The sequence below is a fragment of the Phocoena phocoena genome, chromosome 7 (assembly GCF_963924675.1).
Source record: "Phocoena phocoena chromosome 7, mPhoPho1.1, whole genome shotgun sequence".
NCBI classification, from domain to species: Eukaryota; Metazoa; Chordata; class Mammalia; order Artiodactyla; family Phocoenidae; genus Phocoena; species Phocoena phocoena.
The window spans coordinates 85,723,282-85,745,952 of NC_089225.1; the positions used below are offsets into that span (position 1 = coordinate 85,723,282).

At 38.7% G+C, this 22,671-nt stretch overlaps 1 protein-coding gene across 1 annotated transcript in view; it reads left to right on the top strand.

Moving 5' to 3' along the window:
* ADAM23 (ADAM metallopeptidase domain 23) overlaps positions 1-22,671 on the top strand; it is a 162,644-nt gene that overhangs the window by 66,473 nt on the left and 73,500 nt on the right. The window contains exon 4 of the mRNA XM_065880437.1: positions 20,598-20,661. Within this exon, the coding sequence (XP_065736509.1) occupies positions 20,598-20,661 (64 nt within the window). The remainder of the gene's footprint in view (positions 1-20,597; positions 20,662-22,671) is intronic.

Genomic DNA, 22,671 nt, shown 5'->3' on the forward strand with positions numbered 1-22,671 from the left:
TACATACTTTGTAGAGTCACAGAGTTTCCACCAAATTTCACTGTTTACAGATGAAGACCCTGAAATTCAAAAATAGGCTGTTTTGCCCAAGGTGACCCTGGTATACATTGAGTCCCAGGACCCATAACTTCTGGCTCTTGTCATTCTCCTTTCCCAATATGGAGGGCATTGCCTATAGGGCTCTTATGTATGTGACTATGGATTATATACATGATATTATTCAACCATACACTCTGTACCTAAATATTTCAAATTATTTAAATAGCACAGGTAAAGTAGAAGAAAGAATGAGTATATCAGAAATTTGATGAGGATTCTGGGACTGAGAAGGTAGGTTTTGAGGTATTAAATACCAGACTTGATTCCCATGAAGTTTCCTCTCCTGACCTTGGTAGAGCCAGGTGGCTTGCAGAACAAAGAAGGGACTACCAAGCCTCCCAGTGACTGAATTTGCAAATGCGTATATATTTGCAAACTAAGGCTTCTAACAACAATGGTTTAGATCTGGTTTTCACCTCCAGAATTATCAGCAACCAGACAGACTAAGTTAGCAGGACTTGGAATTCAGGCAGAAATGACAATAATAAATGACTTATTGATCACTTCCAGGGTGTGCTGCAGTTCAGAGTGTCATATGTGAACTGACTCATTTAATCTTCACGATAACCCAAGTGATGGGTACGTTATTACCCACCCTCTGTAGATGGTGAAACTGAGGCACAGAGAAGTTAGGTGTTGCACATTTAAAAAAAAATTTACTATAGTTAGTTTACAATGTTGTGTTAATTTCTTTTATGACTCATTTATACATATATGTATATTCTTTTTCATATTATTTTCCATTATGGTTTATCACAAGATATTGAATATAGTTTCTTGTGCTATACAGTAGGACCTTGTTGTTTATCCACGCTATATATATATAATAGTTTGCTTCTGCTAATCCCAAACTCCCAATCCTTCCCTCCCCCATCCCCTTCCCCCTTGGCAACCACAAGTCTGTCCTCTATATCTGTGAGTTTATTTCTGTTTTGTAGATAAGTTTGTTTGTATCATATTTTAGAGAGGTGTTGCATGTTAAAATCACACATCTAGTTAGTTAGTGGTAACCCCGGGATTTAATCCCCATTTTAGCTCTAGAGCTCCATTTTCTCTCTAGAGAGGTAACCCCATTTAGCTGTAAGGAAATCTAGATTTTCACCCAGCTTTTTACTTTCCTTGAGAGAGAGAGTTTGGGTATCTTGTGGGGCAACTCAGATTTACACTGACTCCTGGGAACGTCTGGCTTCAATTTACTTGTGTGTTGACATTTTATAAAATGGATCATCACATTAAGAAGGGTTAGATTTAACGTTTAGACTTCTCTTACAAGACAGCATCATTTCTTTCCCCTGAATTAACATCTGACTCTCAGGGGGGTCACCAGGTTTTTTTGAATTTCTTACTAAGACTCTAGACAAACCATGCATTCTTTTTCACCACTACAGTCTCTTCAGATAGTGGTCTTTATCTACATGGTGATTCTTTGTTATATTTGAGCAAGTTTTCAGAGGAAAGAGCTTATAGGAATAGATTCATTACCACATGCTGAGAAGGCAGGATGGTGGGGGGAATAAAGAGGGAGAGGGAGAGGGAGGATACAAACAGTAGTAATTTCAGCTGAAAAGTGAAATGTGATGGTCTTAAATGAAGCCTCTGTTCCTGAGGTTCACCAAGTGGTTGGTGTTTTTGCTAGGTAGAAGAGAACCTCAGTTAGGACTCTTTCTCCAGGGCTACCTCACCTACTCACAACACAAGCTATCATACAGCTTAATATTCCTGTTTCCACTTTCCAGCCTTTGCTCTTTCTGACTTTTCCTCAGTTACAGCTTGAATCTATATTTGCATTTCCAGGTAAACAGGCTACCTGCATTTGAATTTTGTCTTAGTGTTGAGATCCACTCTTTTTATTTTTATTTTATGTTTTTTTTGCGGTACGCGGGCCTCTCACCGTTGTGGCCTCTCCCATTGTGGAGCACAGGCTCTGGATGCGCAGGCTCAGCGGCCATGGCTCACGGGCCCAGCTGCTCCGCGGCACGTGGGATCCTCCAGGACCGGGGCACGAATCCATGTCCCCTGCATCGGCAGGCGGACTCTCAACCACTGCTCCACCAGGGAAGCCCACACTCTTTTTATTTTTACAGATGTTTGCTGTTGGCAGGATAAAGCCTCCTACGTTTTATTATCAACTGGAAAAACAATTTTTAACTTCTCTGTTACTGACAAAACAACTTTTTTGTCTTTAACAGATGTGTCGTTATGTTCCTTAGTTTTGTCTAAGTAGAATGAGAAAAATTTTGTTTTCCAGTCAACCATACTTGTATTTTGACACAGAAAGATAGACATTTGTCAAAATTAATGATTGTCTAAACCTAGAAGTATAAATGAAAGAGGATAGGATGGCTGAAATCATTTTAAAAAATGTAAAAAGGTGTTCAGGGGATCTGAAAAATATTCTGGGATTATACATTATCTTGCAATGAAAGGAAATTCACATCTATTTAAGGACTCTTGCTTTTCAGCATTGCCATAGTTAGAAATAAAGGCAGGGCTATTTTTTTTTTTTTTAAGAAGAAGAAAGTGTATTTAAAGTTTTGACAGTTGACAAAGTCATGGCATTCTGGATGACAAGTTGCAGTCAGATCCTTGCCTGATAGGATTTACTGTATGAAATTTTCCCAAGGGCTTCATTCGAAAATGCACTTAATGATATTTTGTCTGAATGTCCAATGCTGTGTATTTTAAAGTCAGTCTCATGTTTGTGTTTGGTCTCGCTGATATAAAAAACGCAAACACGCTTTTACATTTGTGGGTGTCTTTAAACTTTTCAGGAGTACCCTTTTCTCCAGGTAGACTTTATTCCAGCCTTTATTTTTATAAGCTGGGAACAGACAGTGATTATAGAGCACAGATCTGCAGGGCAGTGATCACTGTGCAGCCAGCTTGGGCTTCCTTCATTACTAGGTCTGTTTTCCAGGGTAGGTAAGGGTAGGGAGGGAATGGGGAAGAAGAGATAAAAAGATAACTTTTTTCTTTTTTTTTAATTGCCTAGTTCATTTTAAAATTACTTCCCCAACAGTACTTAGAAAAGGTCTCAGTAAAGCCTTCTGCTTTTTAGATGTCACTTAATTAAGGTAGATGTTAGCAGGCACCAGCAAGTTCCAGGTGCTGACATAAGCATTTTGTATTTGGTAATAAAGATCATGTCTTATTTCTGAGAAGTCAGTGACAACATAGACTTGTAACAAAAGTACCTTTTGTGAGTATATCACCTCACACCGTCAGAATGGCCATCATCAAAAAATCTACAAACAATAAATGCTGGAGAGGGTGTGGAGAAAAGGGAACCCTCTTGCACTGTTGGTGGGAATGTAAATTGATACAGCCACTGTGGAGAAAAGTATGGAAGTTCAAATAAAACCATATGCTAACACACATATATGGAAGAACAAATACCATATGCTAACACACATATATGGAATCTAAAAAAAGAAAAAGAAAGGGTTCTGATGAACCTAGGGGCAGAACAGGAATAAAGACACAGACGTAGAGAATGGACTTGAGGACACGGAGAGGGGGAAGGGTAAGCTGGGACGAAGTGAGAGAGTGGCATGGACATATATACACTACCAATTGTAAAATAGCTAGCTAGTGGGAAGCAGCTGCATAGCACAGGGAGATCAGCTCAGTGCTTTGTGACCACCTAGAGTGCTGGGATAGGGAGGGTGAGAGGGAGACGAAAGAGGGGGGGGGATATGGGGATATATGTATACATATAGCTCATTCACTTTGTTATAAAGCAGAACCTAACACAACATTGTAAAGCAATCATACTCCAATAAAGATGTTAAAAAAAGAAAATTAGCTAGAGAAGTGTAACTCTCCCTCTAAGGAGCAAAGTTCCCTATAGCCTGGGCCTCCTGTACTTCCTCCTTTGCTTCCATAAACATGCATTGGTTATCTACAAAAAAAAAACAAAAAAACACAACAGGGGCTTCCCTGGTGGCGCAGTGGTTGAGAGTCCGCCTGCTGATGCAGGGGACACGGGTTCGTGCCCCGGTCCGTGAAGATCCCACATGCCGCGGAGCGGCTGGGCCCGTGAGCCATGGCCGCTGAGCCTGCGCGTCCGGAGCCTGTGCTCCGCAATGGGAGAGGCCACAACAGTGAGAGGCCTGCGTACCGCAAAAAAAAACCCCCACAAAAACCAAAAACCACAACACCTTAGTAGCTCTGCAGATAATTTTCTCACCTTTTCTCTCTGAGATTGCTGGCAAAGCTGTCTTAATTGATTTCCATCCTGAAGCAGGAGTTCATTAAAATGGCAGCTTGCCATGATGAAGTAATGGCTATCCCAAGTAATGGATCTCCCCTGTTACCTCTTAATCCTCCACACTGAAGCTACAGGTGTGCTGTTACCCAGCTACCGTATGAGAAGCAGCTAATGGTGAATGTTTCAGTTAGTTTCCACTTCACTGTCAGAAATCTTTGTACTTCTGAGACATAGAAGAGTAGCTGTTATATCAAAAGCAGTTTTCTGATGAAAATATATTGTTGTTTTCATAAAATGATACTGCTCATTATAAAATTTAAAGTCAGTACAAAATAAATGCAAAGGAAAAGTTAAAAATTACCATTCAGAAGTAACCATTACTATTATTTGTACACTCTATTTCGTGAACTCTCTATGCATACAGATAGAAGGTGTGATAGTTTGCAAAAATGGGGTTATATTATAATAATATTTTAAATATAAATGATTACACTTAATAAAATGCAAATATAATGAATACTAAATTTAACAAAAGAAAAGAAAACAAGTGAAATCAAAGAGATGTATGAAGACGAGATGAATATTTCTTCATAACAAGAAATGTTACTTGCTAAAAATGTCCTACCAAAGTTGTGAAGAACATTGTTTGGAGTCATCAAAAAAAAAACAAAAGAAAAGAGTTATTTTAACTAGATTGTATATTTGAATGAAGATAAAATGAACACGTTTATACTTTTTCCACTTTCCTTCCTTACCTGTTAGTTATAATACTTTTTACATCGTTAAGGTGTATAACATTTGCATTTTGCTCAGTAACTACAATTTCCATAATAAGCATTCGTTCTTTACTTAAGGGATTCAGAACCCACTGTGAGTCCTTTTACCATGGTTTCTCCATTCTTCCCGGATTATTTGTATTTTGCTTGACCCGAATTAACTGAAGAGTATAGGTGCAAGATAGATTTCATGAGTTCTTGAATGCTTAAAAATATTTATTAATCTTATACTTGAAGAATAACTGGGTTGGATATGAAATTTTTGCTCTGACCTATTCAAATTCTGGGAAGAGGTATGTTGGCTCAAATTTCCCAGTATTTAGCTTCATAGTTTTTAGTAGCTTGAAATTAGGACCATTTCTCTTTATAGGGAAATGCAGTGGTTTTTTGTTCCTCTAATTTTTATTCTTCTGTTGTAATTTATGAGGAGTTTGTAATCCTTGTAGGAATATGAACATGGAAAAAAAATCAATGATAGTCTAAGATGGAAAGTGGGAGGGAGGGGAACATTTTCAGTCTTTGGAAGTATTTTGACCATCATGTATTTCTCTTAGGTATTTATAGTGAATTTGTAGAACGGATTTATAGTGAATTTGTAGAACGGATTTATAGTGAATTTGTAGAATGGATGACTTAGTAACAATGAGGGTGTATTAACTAGGAACTTTCACTGAGTTATCCAACACTAGGTGGAGATGACTGGGGTTTGGGGTTTGTTTCAGTGGCACCTGTGTTAGAATTTAGGCAATTTTAGAAAATGATGCAATGCCTAGAATCCAGATAAAAGAGCTAAAGAGGGTTTCCCTGGTGGCACAGTGGTTGAGAGTCTGCCTGCCGATGCAGGGGACACAGGTTTGTGCCCCGGTCCGGGAAGATCCCACATGCCGCGGAGCGGCTGGGCCCCTGAGCCATGGTCGCTGAGCCTGTGCGTCCGGAGCCTGTGCTCCACAACAGGAGAGGCCACAACAGGAGAGGCCACAACAGTGAGAGGCCCGCGTACCGCAAAAAAAAAAAAAAAAAAAGAGCTAAAGAGAACTGATATCCACATGCTTTTTATCGGAGCTTATGGGATAAAAAGTGAGAATTATCTTTCAATTTTTTGTACAAGCTGTTTAACATCCTCTTAAAGGATAAGCAAACTAAAATTCTTTTCTAGTTAAGAATTATAGGAATGATTGCGCCTGAGGCATGGAAAAAAGGGAAAAAGCCTCATTATGTTATTACTTCACTCATCCTTTCTGATTTGGGGTTGAAGTTTAGTGTGGGTATTTAAGTTATTAGTCATCTCAAAACTGTTCTCTGGTTTTAGATATTCTTAGTCATCCAAAAAGGCTGTTAAGTGCCATTACATGGCCCTAGGATTTAAAAAATTGTGTATAAAAATAGAGATACTGATTTGACCCTCAGAGCATGAATGTGAAAACACTCCTCGAATAACCTTTTTTAGAATTATTGGATGTTTGAAATGTCTAACACTGTAATACATTGTCTTTGATGAAAAATAGGAACTCTGGAGAAGATTTTATCCTGTTGAGGATAAAACGTCTAGAAGTGGCTTGTATTGTGTAACATGAGTAGGCCTTCGTATAGCTGTGACACAGGTCTGGCTTGTTCTTGGACCCACTGTTGGTGTTGTCATCCATAAATTCCACTTTCCTGTGTACAGATAAGTCTGTTAAACAATAGGAGAATGTGGGAGTGAGAAAGGGAAGATACTTGTTGGCATTACGAATTCATAAATGTGATTGTACATGATTATCAAAACAACTGAGATTGATGTTTTCCAGCGATGTTAGTCTTGGTGATTGAAAATGAGGATTTTTTTAAAGTTAAATTTAAGTTTGAGTATTTCAGTGAAGGGTGTAGGATGGTATCTTTTGCCACTTTATTTGGAAAGCAGTCAGATGCCATGGCAGTGCTCTCTATGAGGTTTACTTAACCTTATACCACACACACTCTTTACTTTTTAAGTGTAGTTCAGCAGAAAATCAGTGCGTGGAAGGATTTTCTTTGCCTCACCCTCTCATTTTCTGTTCCTTTACCTCTTTAGTCTGAGAGTTAAATATTTTGATACTAAAGTCATATATAGTTCAAATTCTGTCTGGTCTATTACATTTTGTTACATTTCTGAACTTCTCTTTTCCATACTTTGGTATCCTCCAGGAACTTCTTTTCCCTTTCTAAGTTTTATTCTTTTAATAGAAATGGACTCCCATGTGAGCACTGGCTCTAAAAGTGGCCTAATAAGCCTGCTATTTTTAGAGAAGAAGAAAGTTGCCTTTTGTTCTCTCTGTGCTTTTCACCTCCCACTTGTTCTTTAAAGTCTTTTTCCCCTCTGGTCTTAGTAGTGATAACTTTCTAATTCCAGGTGCCTTTTCCTTGGTCCATTTCTGGCTCAAGTTGTCTCGTACTCAAATTTGTCAATGTCAGAATTGGACTAGGCTCTTCTGTTTTTATTACTTACAGATATTTTGGATTCCTTTTTCTTTATTTTACTAAAATTATAAAATGTACACATAAAGGAGTGGAAATATATTTTTACAGTCTAAAGAAGAATAATAAAATGAATATTTGTATAATGCCCACCATCCGGGTTGAAATAGAACATGGCTAGTATCTTAGAAGCTCTCTGTGTGTCCCTTCACCAAAACATTTCCTCCATCCCATCCCTGGGATTGGCTTTTGACTTCATGGATACTTAGCTATAAAAGATAGAGACATGGACTTCCCTGGTGGCGCAGTGGTTAAGAATCTGCCTGCCAATGCAGGGGACGCAGGTTCGAGCCCTGGTCCGGGAAGCTCCTACATGCTGCGGAGCAACTAAGCCCATGTGCCACAATTACTGAGTCTGCGCTCTAGAGCCTGTGAGCCACAACTACTGAGCCCGTGTGCCACAACTACTGTAGCCTGTGCTCCACAACAAGAGAAGCCACTGCAATAAGTCCGCACACTGCAACGAAGAGTAGCCCCTGCTCACTGAGACTAGAGAAAGCCGGTGCACAGCAACAAAGACCCAATGCAGTCAAATAAATAAATAATTAAATAAATAATAAATTAATAAATTAATTAAAACAAAAAAAAGAGAGAGACAGAAAGTAGGCTGAGTCTCAGTTTTCTTGTTGCTTCTGCCACGGACTGTCTCTGGCCTCACCTTGCCTACCTGGGGAGCTGAGCTCTGCTTGTAGGACCCTCGAGTTCCTGAGGATTCCTCTGACTAAAGTGTGACATGCCATCTTGTCTTTTATTTCTTCTGAGCTTCCTGGACTCATCAGCCACAGAACTTGATTAGATGCTTCCTCTGTGTAGGTGGCAATACCAAGAGCTATGGAAACAGCATGGTACCTGCCATTTCTGTGGGATGGTAGTTTGGAGAATCTCATTTGCTTATCTGTTGTTTACATGCTGGTGTGATCTCTAGACTCTATATGCATTTCAACTCCTGAATATGCTCTTGGCCCAGAGTTTTAACTCTACCAGACTATTAGCTTCTGGATTTTTCTCTGAAGGTAGTCCACTCCATTTTCTATCCCTGTTGTGAATTAACAACCTTGGTACTGCTTTCTTGGATGTGAATCAGTTCGCTTAGGATCTTTCTTCTTCCCCATCATCATCCCCAACCCTAAGTACTCATGATCCTTGAATATACTATTGATACACAGTGAATTGGCCACTATGGATCACATAGTGAATTGTTAGACTTTCCACCAGGGTTCTAAAAATGTCTGGTTTTAGGATTAAACTAAAAATAGTTTCTCTGAAAGAACCTAAACCTTTTTTCTGTGTCAGTCTCTCTGAGATTTGGCTGCTTCTAGAAACTTATAAAGGTTTTGCTTTTCCTCCAAACATTGAGAGGCACTTTAATGGTGACGGTGGGTAAGATTATCTACTTGGAATTAAAATTTTAAGACAATTTAATGAAAGTTGTCTGGCTGGAGGAAAGGCCCATTTACAGAAATTGTCTTAAAACTCTGATTTATAGATTTGTTGTTCTGCTTTTTTCTACCACCACTGACTTGATTTTATTACTGGCACATTATATTTCTTAAAATAGAAGGAAGGTGTCTGTCTATACATTATTTAAAATGAATTTTAAGAGAGAATCAAGTGCAAATAACTAATGATCTGGGTAGTTTTGAAAGATAAGAATTCAGTTTTAGTATTACGCAAAATGTCCAGACGATATAATAAAACTGGACTAGAGTAAATTACACAGCTGTAGTCACTGTTGTATACATGTCTTTCAAAATGACATCAGGTCTCATCAGATTTGCTTATCATAAGCAACTTACACAGGATAAGTTCTTATTTTTCCCTGTTTTCTTTGGTTTGCAATATCTTTATGATAAAGCATGATAGTTGATTTTAAGTTTTTGACTTATTTTTAGTTTCAATCAAGTAACAGTACTGGAATTGTGTGGTCTGATTTTCAATACACCCCTTAAATAGGTTGGTGTTTATACAATGTAGCTTTAGCAGATCTTGATCATGGCTCAGTTTAATTTCTATGTAAAAGTTTTTTTGTTCTTTATTAATCTAATCTGTAGGAAGAGTTTATCACTTTCCTTCTTGGAAATTGAGGTGTTCTTTTTTGGTTGAGGTACACTGAAATACGTAGAATTAGAAAATAAAATTATAAAGCAGCTCTTTACAGTATATATGGAACATGAATGCGACCATTCTTTTAGCACCATTCTGGTAAAGTTGGCCTGAAGTCATCCCAATATACAGACAGTTGATTATTTGATAAAGCAGGTAGCAAATATTATAGATGAGATGTGTGTGTTAACAATCCCAAGTCCCAGCTTAGCACAGCTATACTTTTAGGGTAGGAGATGATGGCAGTCATGCATTCACTATTTTAGACTTGGAAGTTTCCGTAGAGATGCTATAATCCAACAATCTTGGTTTTTGTAAGGGAGAAAACTTGTTCCACAATGTTAGGGACTTCTCGAAGGACTCAGAGGCAATAAGAGTCAGGTTAGGAGTTGGATCTCCTAATTTCTGTTACCTGTTCATTCATTAATTATTTGTTCATTAATTCAACCAACAAATGGCTCCTGGGTGCCTGTTTAGTTCAGGCATTCTTCCTTGACTGAAGGTATAACAGCGAGCAGTGTGAAAAAGGCCTAGTTAACACTCGAATGACCTATACTGAATCGGAAAGTCCATGCTAGTTGGAAGAAATCCCCTTTCCAAAGAAGCTACAAATTAATGGTAGCTTTTCCAATAAATTCTATAATTTTCAGAGGTCTGTTGTCATTATTTTGAAATGGTACATAATTTGGAAGAATGAAAAAATCTCTTTGGTTAGAGAAATTAAGGACATCATGACTTTTTTTTTTAAACGATTAAAGGCCCAGTGAATAATTTCTCAATGTCATGAAATGTGCTCAGAAGTTTGAAGATCATTTTTCTAAAGTGCTAATTTAAAAAATAGGTGTCACTTTGTATAAGAGTAATTTCTTGAAGAAACTACAGAGAAGTTCTCCTTTTCCTTCCTCGTCTTCTTCTTGCTATGTGGTGGTCTTAGCTGCTTACTGGTTTGATATTACTGCAGAACTGTGTTTCTAATTGCTACATTCTGATAATTTCATAAACATATCTAGTATTTAGAAGGACCATGGTTATCATCTCTAAAGGTCTCTGTGTTCTATGTATGAAGGATCCCATGATTGCACAGAATGTTGTTTTCTGATCAGTACAGAGGAATGACAACGTCAAATGCCTTTTCCTTTATAGGGCCGTGCAGGTTCTGTGGAGGCCTTGGGTCTCAGGTCAGCCAGCAGATACCGTACATGCTCAGACTGTGTCAACACAAGAGAAAGAAATGGTTAGGCTCCTCCTTGGTAGGGTAAAAAGGAGGAGGAGAGCACACAAAAGACAACTGTAATTGTTCTACAAAAATCTTACTCTTTACTAAAACAGCATAAAATCGCTGTTCACGCTAATATTTGCATAACTAAATTTTAGGACAAATATCTATAATTCACAGTAAAAACATTTAAAGAAATTTTGCCATTTGCAGCAACATGGACAGACTTGGAGGGCATTATGCTAACGAAGTAAGTCAGACAAAGACAAATACTGCACGGTATCACTTATATGTGGAAGCTAAAAAATGCAACAAACTAGTGAATACAGCACAAAAGAGGCAGGCTTACAGATACAGAGAACAAACTAGTGGTTACCAGTGGGAAGGTGGGTCAACATAGGGGCGGGGGAGTGGGAGGTATACATTATTGGGTGTAAGATAGTCTCAAGGATGTGTTGTACAACCTGGGGAATATAGCCCATATTTTTAATAACTGTAAGTGGAAAGTAACCTTTAAAAATTGTATAGAAATTAAAAAATTAAAAAATAAAACTAACTGCATTAATACAAATAAAAAAAGAAATGGAAATTTTAAATAAAAATGAAATAATCTTTACTTTTTGTTAAAAATCATTTCTTTATCTAACCATCTATTTTTTCGTTTTTTTTTTTTTTTTTGCTTCTCATCCAGTCTTCAGCCATTAATTGAATGAGTGAAGGAAAGTTAAATCTACAGGTTTTCACATGTGGAAAGGCCTTTTCTTAGTGTCTTTGCTGGTCTCATGCCGTTCTCTCCTGCTGCTAACATTAATTACTTTGCAGATGGCTCTAATTGACCCAGTAAAAGAGCCAGTATCTGTGTTAAGTCCTTCTCAGGCCCTAAAGACTTTGCAGCTTCTGAAGACACAAACGCAGTGCTTACTCTGAGCTCTTCCAAGTGTGAGTTCCTGGTCCTAGAGTGCCCTTTCCTTCAGAAGTTCCAACTCCTCTGCTTAAATCTGTGTACTGCCTGGTCCCAATCCTGCCTTTTAAACACCATCCACCCGTGACTTATGCCCTGGCCACTGGACTTCTATCCATACCCTGAATATCCTCCCTGGCTGCACATCCTGGTTCCTGTCTATGTGACCTGTTCTTTCCTGCCTGTATTTCCCTGACTATACTCTGTCCTGAACCTGTGCTGGCCCTACTTTCCTGATCATCTTAGTTGAAATTAATTTTCCCTTTGGGGCAGCTTGATGGTTTACTATTTATGATATTAGGGTACATGCTGTCCTGTCTTATTTTAGCTGTGAGATTATAGTCACCTTGAGGGTGGGGATTGCATTTTGTTTCTTTTTCTGTCCTCACCCCAACCTCCATGTAAGGGGACGGAGGCAGCCGGGCCTGACCACTGCACCCAGCGAGGTTAGTGGTGGTTGTCAATGCCTGTGACTCTTTTCCTGGGCCTGAAATTAGTCATTAATTAATTAGTTAATTAATTCATCCCCTTCCTAAAGAGCTATGTTTCTCTTCCTTTAAAAGAATATAGCTTGTATTGTGGTTCCTCATTTTAAAAGGCAAAAGTATGTTCATTGTAAAAACTTTAGGAATTATGGGTAAACAAAGAAAGAAAATAAAAACCTTTGAAAGTTCTACAGGAAGCGATAGCCTACTGTTATATTTGTGTGTATATCTCTGCAGATTTTTTTTCTATATGTGAATATACACGTATAAACATACTTTTAAAAAGTTACCAGATAACATCATAACATTCTCTCATTAGCATTTTTCAATGAATGATGTGAACATCTTTCCCATGTTTCCAAGCATCTGTAATGTAAAAGCACATTTAAACCTACTCGCATCTGCATCACCTGCCGAGATAGCTGTGTGTGTGTGGGTGTGTGTGTGTGTGTGTGTGTGTGTGTGTATTTGCTCTTGGCTAGCTATTTCCTCAGGAAACCTTTATAAGTAGCTCTTATAAGATTATAAAAACTTATGGATTTAAGGTGAACATGCTTTCAGGGATTGATGGCTATTGGTAAATTGTCCCGTAGAAAGACATATTAATTCATTTTCCCCACAGTAATGTGTGAAGTGCCAATTTTTCTACACTCTTGCCAGATCTAGCTACTATTACTCATTTTTTATTTTCTGAACTGATGGGGGAAAATGGTCTCGTATGGCTATTTTAATTTACAGGTGTTTTATTACTAATACAATTGTAGATTTGTGTATGATTGATCACCGTTAGTATTTCTGTTTTCTTTTCTCTGTGAATTGCATTTTGTACATAATATTTTGTGAATCATCTGCCCATGTTCTTTGCCTACGTTCTGTTGGGTTGTTTGTTTTTATTTGTTTTTGTCTCCTTATGTCAAAAAATAGCAACCCTTTGTTTTTCATATACTTGTTTTTTCTCAGTTTGCCTTGCAATTGTTTATGGTATTTTAAAATTTAACTTATGGAAATTATAAAAACTTATATAGTCTTATCGGTTATTAAAAATTATTTCTGGGTTTAAGATCATGCATAAAATGGTCTCTGCTTCCTAACATTCAACTATATTTTTATAGTAAGTTTATTTTAAAACATGCATTCCTTTAAAGCATATATTATTATTTGGTGTAAGATCTGATGTAGGGATCTAACTTTCCCAAAATGTTTAGTCACTTGTCCCAAACCTATTTATTCTCTTCTTTACCAATTTAAAATGTCATTATTTCCATATATTACATTTTTTATATGACCTTGAATCTCTGGACTTTCTGTTCTGTCCTTTGGGCTGTCCGTCTAATCAGGCCAGTGCTCTAGTAGTAATATGAGGTCCTATTGTTACTCCTTTTTTGAAAAACATGTTTGGGTTGTCATAAACATTTATTCTTTAAGATGAACTTTAGAATAATTTCATCAAGTTAAACAAACTTTCTGAAATTTTGTTTGGAATTACATTAATGTTACAGAGTACATGTACATCTATACATATATGTGTAAATACCCGCATGCATAATTATGTATATAACATTTGTTGCCACTGTTGTCATTGTTAGTAGAAACTTTTCCCCTGGATTATTTCTAGGTTATTTTTGCTTGTGCACATAGAAATGTATTTTGCTTTTGCATATATATCTTATAACTGGCTATCTTACTTAATTCTTATTATTTCTGGTAGTTTTCCCATTCATTTCCTTTTTACACTTTTGACTATTTCATGTATACCTGAGAAGGATGGACACTGTATAAACACATGTACACTTTTTCTCTATAGACTGAAAAATGAAACAAGTAGGGAGCTCTTGTCCTGGGAGATGGCAAAAACTAGACTTGGAGGAGAGTTTTTTTCTTCGAGACAAAGTTACCAGAAGGCAAGGCTGATAATAGATCCATATCTATTTCTCTACGATTTTACTGCATGTAAAGCCTGGTTTGATAATAGTATAAATAAATATTGGGCAGATCAGAAAAGAACCTATATTAGCAATATTCAACAAACTATCATATTCATTATTAGCTTTGAAAATGGTGCACCAAAGCATTTCAGTCCTGCATAACTGTGTTCAAAAGGTATGCTATCTTTATTTACATCCAGTTTTCCCTGTGTTTAAAATTGTTTTTGTTTCATGACATATGGGGGTAAAATTACCCATTTGTGTGAAAGTAACTACAATTCTATCATAGAGGAATCTCAAAATTACTGGTATACTTATAGAGATGCTGGCAGCCATGCTAGGAATGTGTTAAGCCACTTCAAGTGGTATGGCTTAAAAGCTGGGGAGGAGAAATTAGACATATTTATTTTTGTGTAAGTAAAAATGTCTCTATTGATGCTACTTCCTCAGAGGGGAACTCATAATTGGCTCCTCTTATCGGCTGATCACGTGGGGTCCTCAGCTTTTACATCACCTCAAGTTCATCCCTTATTTCTCCCCTAATTCCTCTTCTCTCTACTGCCCTATCTATTAACTTGCAGCCCTGCCTATGTTTCCTATTCTTAATATACTTGAGTGTTCTTCACTGTATTATGGTGCATGGGCCATCACTTATGAGTCCCTACACATTAAAGTGGTTTAGGAGCTCATTAAATTCCTGTCGTGACCCTCAAAGAAGCTTACATCTCTACAAGCTGCCTGTGCTAGGAGTACTCTCCACCTCCAGCTCTGTTCCTATGAAATATGCCCACATTCCCCAGCCCTTGCCTACCATGCCATCTTTGTTTGACTTAACACCAAGCCTCAATTCAACCTATAATTACTTTCACCCACTTAATGTATCATTTCTACTCTCTTAAATCTCAACCTCTCCATGTCTACAATCTTTGAACACAGCTTTGAAGCTCTTATTTTATTGTCTACACTCAAAGGAGTGTATATTTCCTAGCTGAAATAACTTCTGGCATACAAATTATTTTAGGTGGATGAGTCTAACTTTTTCTTAAGACTTGAGAGAAGTGGTGGTTGAAGAATCATCTTACTTTTTAAGTCTGTTGTGTTCAAAAAGGAAAGAAGGGCTTCCCTGGTGGCTCAGTAGTTGGGAGTCTGCATGCTGATACGGGGGACACGGGTTCGTGCCCCGGTCCGGGAGGATCCCACATGCCGCGGAGCGGCTGGGCCCGTGAGCCATGGCCGCTGAGCCTGCGCGTCCGGAGCCTGTGCTCCTTGGCGGGAGAGGCCGCGGCAGTGGGGGGCCCGTGTGCTGCAAAGGAAAAAAAAAAAAAAAAAAAAAAAGAGGAAAGCAATGTAAGGACAGTAGGATAATAGTATAGTTACTAGCTTCTGCTTGTATGAATGTACTAGTTTAAATTCTGTGTCTCTCCTCATTACAACTTAGAGTAATTATTTAATGAATTAAAATAATTATGTGTATAAAAGGAAAAATGTGAAGCTTCTAGTGGGAAGAGGGGGCAGGCGTGGTCCAACGCTGTCATCCTTGCTGCCCCATGAAGTTGAGAATCTCCATAGTGCTCAGCAATTTTGTCACTAAGTGAATGAATGTGTTACCAAGCCAGATCCTCGGACTCTTTAATCAACAGAAATTGGTAAGAGGGCAGATGACCACATCTTGTGGTCCAATGTTTGCCTCCAATGTTTGCCATTCTTAGTAGTCTTCCTTAGAGCTCAAGGCCCTGTTCTCTATGTCATCTCATTCTGAACAATTTAATTTGCTTGATTAACCCTCTCACAGCCTGCCATGACCGGGATTGTCCAAAAGAAGACATCTAGTTCTTTCTTTAAAGTAAGGGATTCAAGTTATCGACCAAAAAAACTAGAAGTCATTCACTCTTCTTGGTTAATGACTTTTCCAGGCACTAGGGATTCTTGATAAGTTACTTTTCCAATTACTCAGATCCTTGGCTTTTCCATAATGAGCCTCCTTGGAGGAATGTAAGATATAAACTTTTGGAGTTTTGACCACCTGACTATTCATGTACCTTCTTTCATTAGACACATAACTCGAGGACTCCAACAAATATTTATATAGGCAAAACTTCCCTCTTTGTGTGATTTTCCAATGCCTAGATCTTATAGAAGTTCTCTTTGTATACTTGCTGATGATTCTGAAATTCTTTGAACATAAATTTCTAAAACTTTTTTTGTGATAGATGCTGGAATTAGAAACATTTAGACCATGTTTCAATAGTAAAGATGAAATCTGAGAATTAACGCTGTAATATTTTGTCTCTTACCCACATTATGGTCTAATGCAATTTGAGTGGCTTTCCTAGGAAGCTCTTCTCCAGTCAAGATGTAGGAACCTAGGCTGCATTCACCTTGTAGCTATGCCATCTAGGGCATGTGGCTTCCAGGGCATGTGACTGCCAGGGTTCCAGGGAAGAGAGAGCTCGGATAATCGAGCATGGATTTTAATGGTCAAACTGGAAGAATAGATATTACTTCCCCCCATACCTCATGAGCCAAAATTCAATCTCTTGACCCCAACCTAACTGCTCTGAAAGCTGTGAAATATAGTCTTACTGTTCTAGGAAGGGGAAGATGAAATGGGATTTGGTGGATACTCAGCATTATTTCCGCCACAGTCCCCTTCATTGATCTGACTCTTGGCTCAGTTGCCATGTTTTAATAGTCTTGCCATTCTCCTGCTCTTGGAGTTCAGCATCATTAAGGTGCTTATACTTGTTCTTCATATGCCGAGTAAAATCACATTGTCTAGTTCAAGTTCTTTTCACTACCTTTGTGATGCAGATTTACCATGAAGGCGGTGAGCAAGAAGGTTCCATAACAATAATCAAAAGAGAATTTTCTTATTCCAATTCTTCCACTCTCTTTCACCTTGCATTTATCTCCTTACTTCCCAAGGCCACCTCTCTTTCACCAGATAACCTGCATGAGAAGGACTGTAGTAGCTGGGGTGTATAGCTTTTCTGTAACTTAAATGACTAGAAAAAGGATGTTTATTTCAGAACTTAGAATGTTCAGAAATTCCTTTTCATCAGTCCTCCCAAGTTATCAGACAACTCAGAACCAAACACCCGACTGGCTGATCAAGAAAGTACAATGACTATTTATACTCGGGACCATAATTGCTAATTAGATCAGTATTGGCATGTTAGAACATTGTATTTTCAACAGGAAGTTCTACTAGGGAAACTACAGAGAGCAGAAGTGGAGGAAGGGCCTTGGAGAACATGTGCAGGTGGAGATTGCCAGACAACTCATCTTCAGGCCTACAGAGATACAGATGACCTGTTCCTTTTCTGCAGGGTGGAGCTGGAGACACACCACCACACAATTAGCTATTCAGTTCTTCCTTTCCAGTGTTACTTGCCCCTCACTGAAAAGTCTCATTTCAAAATTACATTAAGACTTTTGTAATTAGATTACATTTCAGTTGACATTAATTCACTTTCAGGAAGATTACAAATAATATTCTAGAATGAGATGGCGAATCTCATACATGTGTACTGATTTGCTTAGTTTCAGTTTCAGAGAGTTGCATTCTTCATCCCCACTTCCCAGCACATGGTATGGGCCTGGCGTATAGTGGATGTTGGTAGGTGTTTGCTCACTCAGCAAATGTTGATTAAGCATCTGCTATACACTAGGCATTATGCCAGGTGCTGGGGACACTGTGATAAGTGAAAGAAACAGTTTTAAGGGAAGAATGGTCAGACAGGAGGGAAGGGTGGTGCAAATGGGGATGTGGTGCTATTTGTAGGAGGTGGGAGAGTAGAGTGTCTCTGTGAAAGGGAGGATATGGTCTTATGTCTATCTCTGTCCTTCCTAGAAAAGTAGCTATTTTTCTTCTTTAAGATTCTCAGGGCTTCCCTGGTGGCGCAGTGGTTAAGAATCCGCCTGCCAATGCAGGGGACACGGGTTCGAGCCCTGGTCCGGGAAGATCCCACATACCGCGGAGCAACTAAGCCCGTGCACCACAACTACTGAGCCTGCGCTCTAGAGCCCGTGAGCCACAACTACTGAAGTCCGCGCACCACAACTACTGAAGCCCACGTGCCTAGAGCCCGTGATTCGCAGCAAGAGAAGCCACTGCAATGAGAAGCCTGCACACCGCAACGAAGAGTAGGCCCCACTCACCGCAACTAGAGAAAGCCTGTGTGCAACAATGAAGACCCAACACAGCCAAAAATAAATAAAATAAAATAAATAGGTTAAAAAAATCTTCTCAAATGCGGGAGATATTAGAAATAGGTATGTCCTTCGTGGGGAAAAGGCCCTTGAAAAGATAGAAATACGATAATTAAAGTGACCTTTATCCGTTTGGCAGTTAATGGTTAGAATGTTTTTATCTGCTTTTGTAATTACAAACAAGAGTAGCGGTCTAAAATACCTTGTTTTCAACTGTTAGACATGCTCCAGTGATGGTGTGGTTGAGAATTTTGAAAATAATGAATGACCTGTAGAGAGAGGTAATTAAAATGCAGTTAGCGCAACCTCCCTGCCTCTTGGTGTTGCGGAAAGATTCCTCAGAGAAGTGCTGCCAACAACAACCCTGTTTATGTACATTCGCAGTGCTGACTTCATTAACTAGGACTGAAAGAATTTTCTGTATCTTCTCAGGTGTTCTCAAGTATAGAGAGCTAAGAACTCTCATTATTGTTAAGATTATTGAGATTTTGAAAAGGGAATGAGTAGACGTACCATAATTAGTTTCAAATGTAGAATCATCAGTAGACACACGTTTGATTAGTAATTTCAGTAGGAAAACCTGTCCAAGGTACAAGCACCTGCTTTATTTCCATGTTGTAAAGGTTGTCCTTCTGCTCACACAGGAAGCCAGGCTGGACCAGGCACACACGTGGCTCCCAGTTATTCAGTTGACTGGCTCCGAGCCTCCTCCAGCCCTCTGCACTGGGTCATTTTAGAACCACATCAGGTGCAGTTCTCAAAATGATGTGAAATCATTGGGTCCTCCCATCCTTCTGTTAAAGAAGCAGTGTCAAGTTTTCCTAATAAGAAAACCTACTACTAGGCAGAATTATAGAAAACAGAATGTCAGAGCAAGAGGGACCTGAGGCATCGTCTGCTCCAACCTTTTTGCAGAAGAGGAAATCGAGGCCTAAATGCAGGGCACACATCCAGCTCATCGTAGAACCTACTGTTGTTCTTCAGTTACCATGAGGGTTAAATGGGTTCTACCTTTATAGTCCTTAGAACAGTGGCTGGGATGTAGTAAGTGTTCAGTCAATGTGAGTGATCTCTTATAATCATTATTTCTAGTGGCAGAGCCCAAACAGGAACCCGGATGCCCTAACAATCCAGAGCTGCCTCGGAGGCACATATTCTTATTTCCCACATTGTATAGGGAGAAATGCGTTGGAAGAAGCTGAGTTAAAAATAGTGACAGCCGCAGTGCCCGTTACTGGGCACACACTCAGCTCTGAGTTTTCATGTGGATGCTTTCATTTAATCCTCTTGGGGTGTATGAGATTCACACTCTTTGTTGTCTCCATGTGACTCATGTAAAGGCTGAGTTGGGTAACTTGCCCACAGTCACACTACTAACAAGGAGCTGGGCTAGGTTTTAAACCCCACTCCGACTTCACAGTCTATATTCTTAACTGTTATTCTTTATTCCGGGAGTTAGCAAACTATGGCCCGTGGGCCAAATCCAGCATTCCTGTTTTTTGTACAGACCTCAAGCTAAGAAAGTTTTTTACACTTTCAGATGGTTGAAAAAAATTAAAGACGAAAAATTTCCTGACTGGTGAAAATTATGTGAGATTCAGATTTCAGTGTCCCTAAATGAGGTGTTGTTGGAACACGACCATACTGCCTGTGGCTACTTATGTGATAATACAGCAGAGTTGAGTAGTTGTTATAGAGACCCTGTGGCTTGAAAAGCCTAAAATATTTTCTGTCTGGTCTTTTCTCTGTACTCTTCCTCAACGATTGTTTTGAGATTCCACTTGTTTAGAGCGTAACTGTGGGATTTATGTAGAGCCTGTCTTCTCCCGTTACCTGCCTTTTTGTTTGTTCAATGTTAACATATCAATCAAATGATGAATGTGCGTATAAAAGGAGTTCATCTTTAAATTATTTGTATTTTATCTTTTTTAACAGACGGAGGAGTGATTTGTTGCAGGATAACATTTGAGACTCTTGATGATAACCTGTTCTGTCCTTACTGTGGACTGGAGCGCTTTGCGGTTTACAAGGCTCTCACATCCATTTATTGAGCTGGTTATTTTTAAACCTCCAAGTGTCTTAGATGTGGAAATCACTCTATTTTCTTTCCTTTGTAGTGGTTTGCTGTCTTCTGATTATGTGGAGATTCACTATGAAAATGGGAAACCACAGTACTCTAAGGTATGGTCAATAGCACATGGACATCCTGTAGTATAAATGTACTTAATCATAGAACTGTTCCTTGCACACTGCATTGTTTTGTTGTCTATCTCACTAAAATCCTCTGGCCTCTTATGCAAGGCTATTATTTTTAAATTTAAAATAAGTTTAGGAGAAATTGATTAAAATTTACAAATGTTTGAGATAACATTGGAGACTCCAGCCAATAAAGAAGTGATCATTGTTTTGGTTATACATACAGTATCTTATGTAAGTGAACGGTATCAAGAGCTCTCCAGTTCCATGGCAGCACTAGGCTCATGGGCAGAGAAATTGAATGATCGGACTGGGTGGGCTGTTAGAGTGACTGTTTAGTCCAAGGGACCTTGGTACCCATGAAGGGCAGAGGACAGATGGGGAAAGGAAGATGTCGGGAACATTCTCCCTCTCAATCTTCACAACAATCCTCTGAGGTGGGTATTATTATTCCTGTTGCTCAAAGGAAGAAATTGAAGTGGAAAGAGGACACATAAGCCTTCTCAAGGCCACCAAGCATTGTAATATAAATGCAGTGGGGTGCTTGATTTCTTTCATTTGGAGGTTAACTGTTCTCTTCCTGGAAGATCAATAAGGAAAAGTGGGTTTAGATTGAAACAAGAGAGAGAGATGTATGTACTTGTATGTAAGGAACACAGTTGCTCTCCACCAGTCAGGGTGAAAATCCCTGGAATGGCTGCATCCAGAGACTCTGATTTGTCAGAAGGCCACAGAGTGCCATTGAGCCTAAAGAGCGTCCATGGGTGCCATGGGAATGGGACACAAACAGGGAAACAAAAAAGGGGGGAAGCATTACTGGGTTGTTTCCTTGATTGCTAATGAGCACTGGCACAAAAGTGGACCTTTCATGTGTGGGTTTGTTGGGTTGTACAGTCTGGTAACCTGGGCTTGTCCGTCTGATAACCTCTTAACAAGTATTTATAGGTGGTATGAACCGAGATTACTGCCATGAGGGGTCATGGCATTTCTCCGGATTTATAACTGTCCAACTAACAGTTGGGACGTTTGTAGTTTGATGTGCGTTCCAAACCTTTGAATTTTATGCCCTAGATTAAGAACTTCCATCTATTATTCTTACTAGTCTGTCAGTACTCGCCTTAGGCTGCATCTGGGGGGTTGTTGAATCTCCTTAAAAGTTAATGCTGTGGAAAGTGAACAGAAATGCTAAATCAAGCACGGGAACAGTGCTGCCTGGCATTTGTACGAAACAAAGCTTCTGTCAGCTGTGCTAGTGCTGTGAGCACCGCAGATGCTGAATCATGAGTCTGGAGAAGAGAAGATTGCCTGAGACCTTCACAGACTCAGCAAATGAACCACCTTTGCAGGCTGCGGTAACCTGATCCAAACTTCTCACAAGAAGGTTTTTTTTTTTTTTTTTTTTTTTTTAAGAAATGAAATAGCTAATTGGCCTTCAGAGGTCATTTGAGGTCCCAAATGGAGGCCTTATCATGAATAAGACACATCAAATCTTGCATCAGTTGTAACTAAAACTTAAAACAAAGGGTATTTTAACTCTGACAAAAGAGGTGTTCCTTGCAGTTTGTTTTTGTATTCATTGCTTTTTTCTTATTTATGACCCATTTTCTCCAAGCAGTTTCTATACCCAAACTTACTTGCTTTATATGTAATGAATGTGTATGTATCTATATAAACACTCTAAAACCTGAGATGATATGGTACACATTATCTTGTGGGAGAATTTTTTAACCTAACAATATTATAAACATTTTAGCATTCATTCAAAATTCTTCTAAACTTTTACTTTTAAAAAATGTATCATATTGTTTCCAATTCATTTGCTATAATTTGTTTAATCCCATAATGATAGACATTTAGATTACTTCTACTCTTTCACTGTACAAATAACTTTAAGGAAAGGCCTTCCAGATACATTTTGAACACTTCTTTAATAATTAAGGATTAATTTTGAGAATGGAATTTTCTGGGTTAAAGAGTTGGTATAGGGTTTCCCTG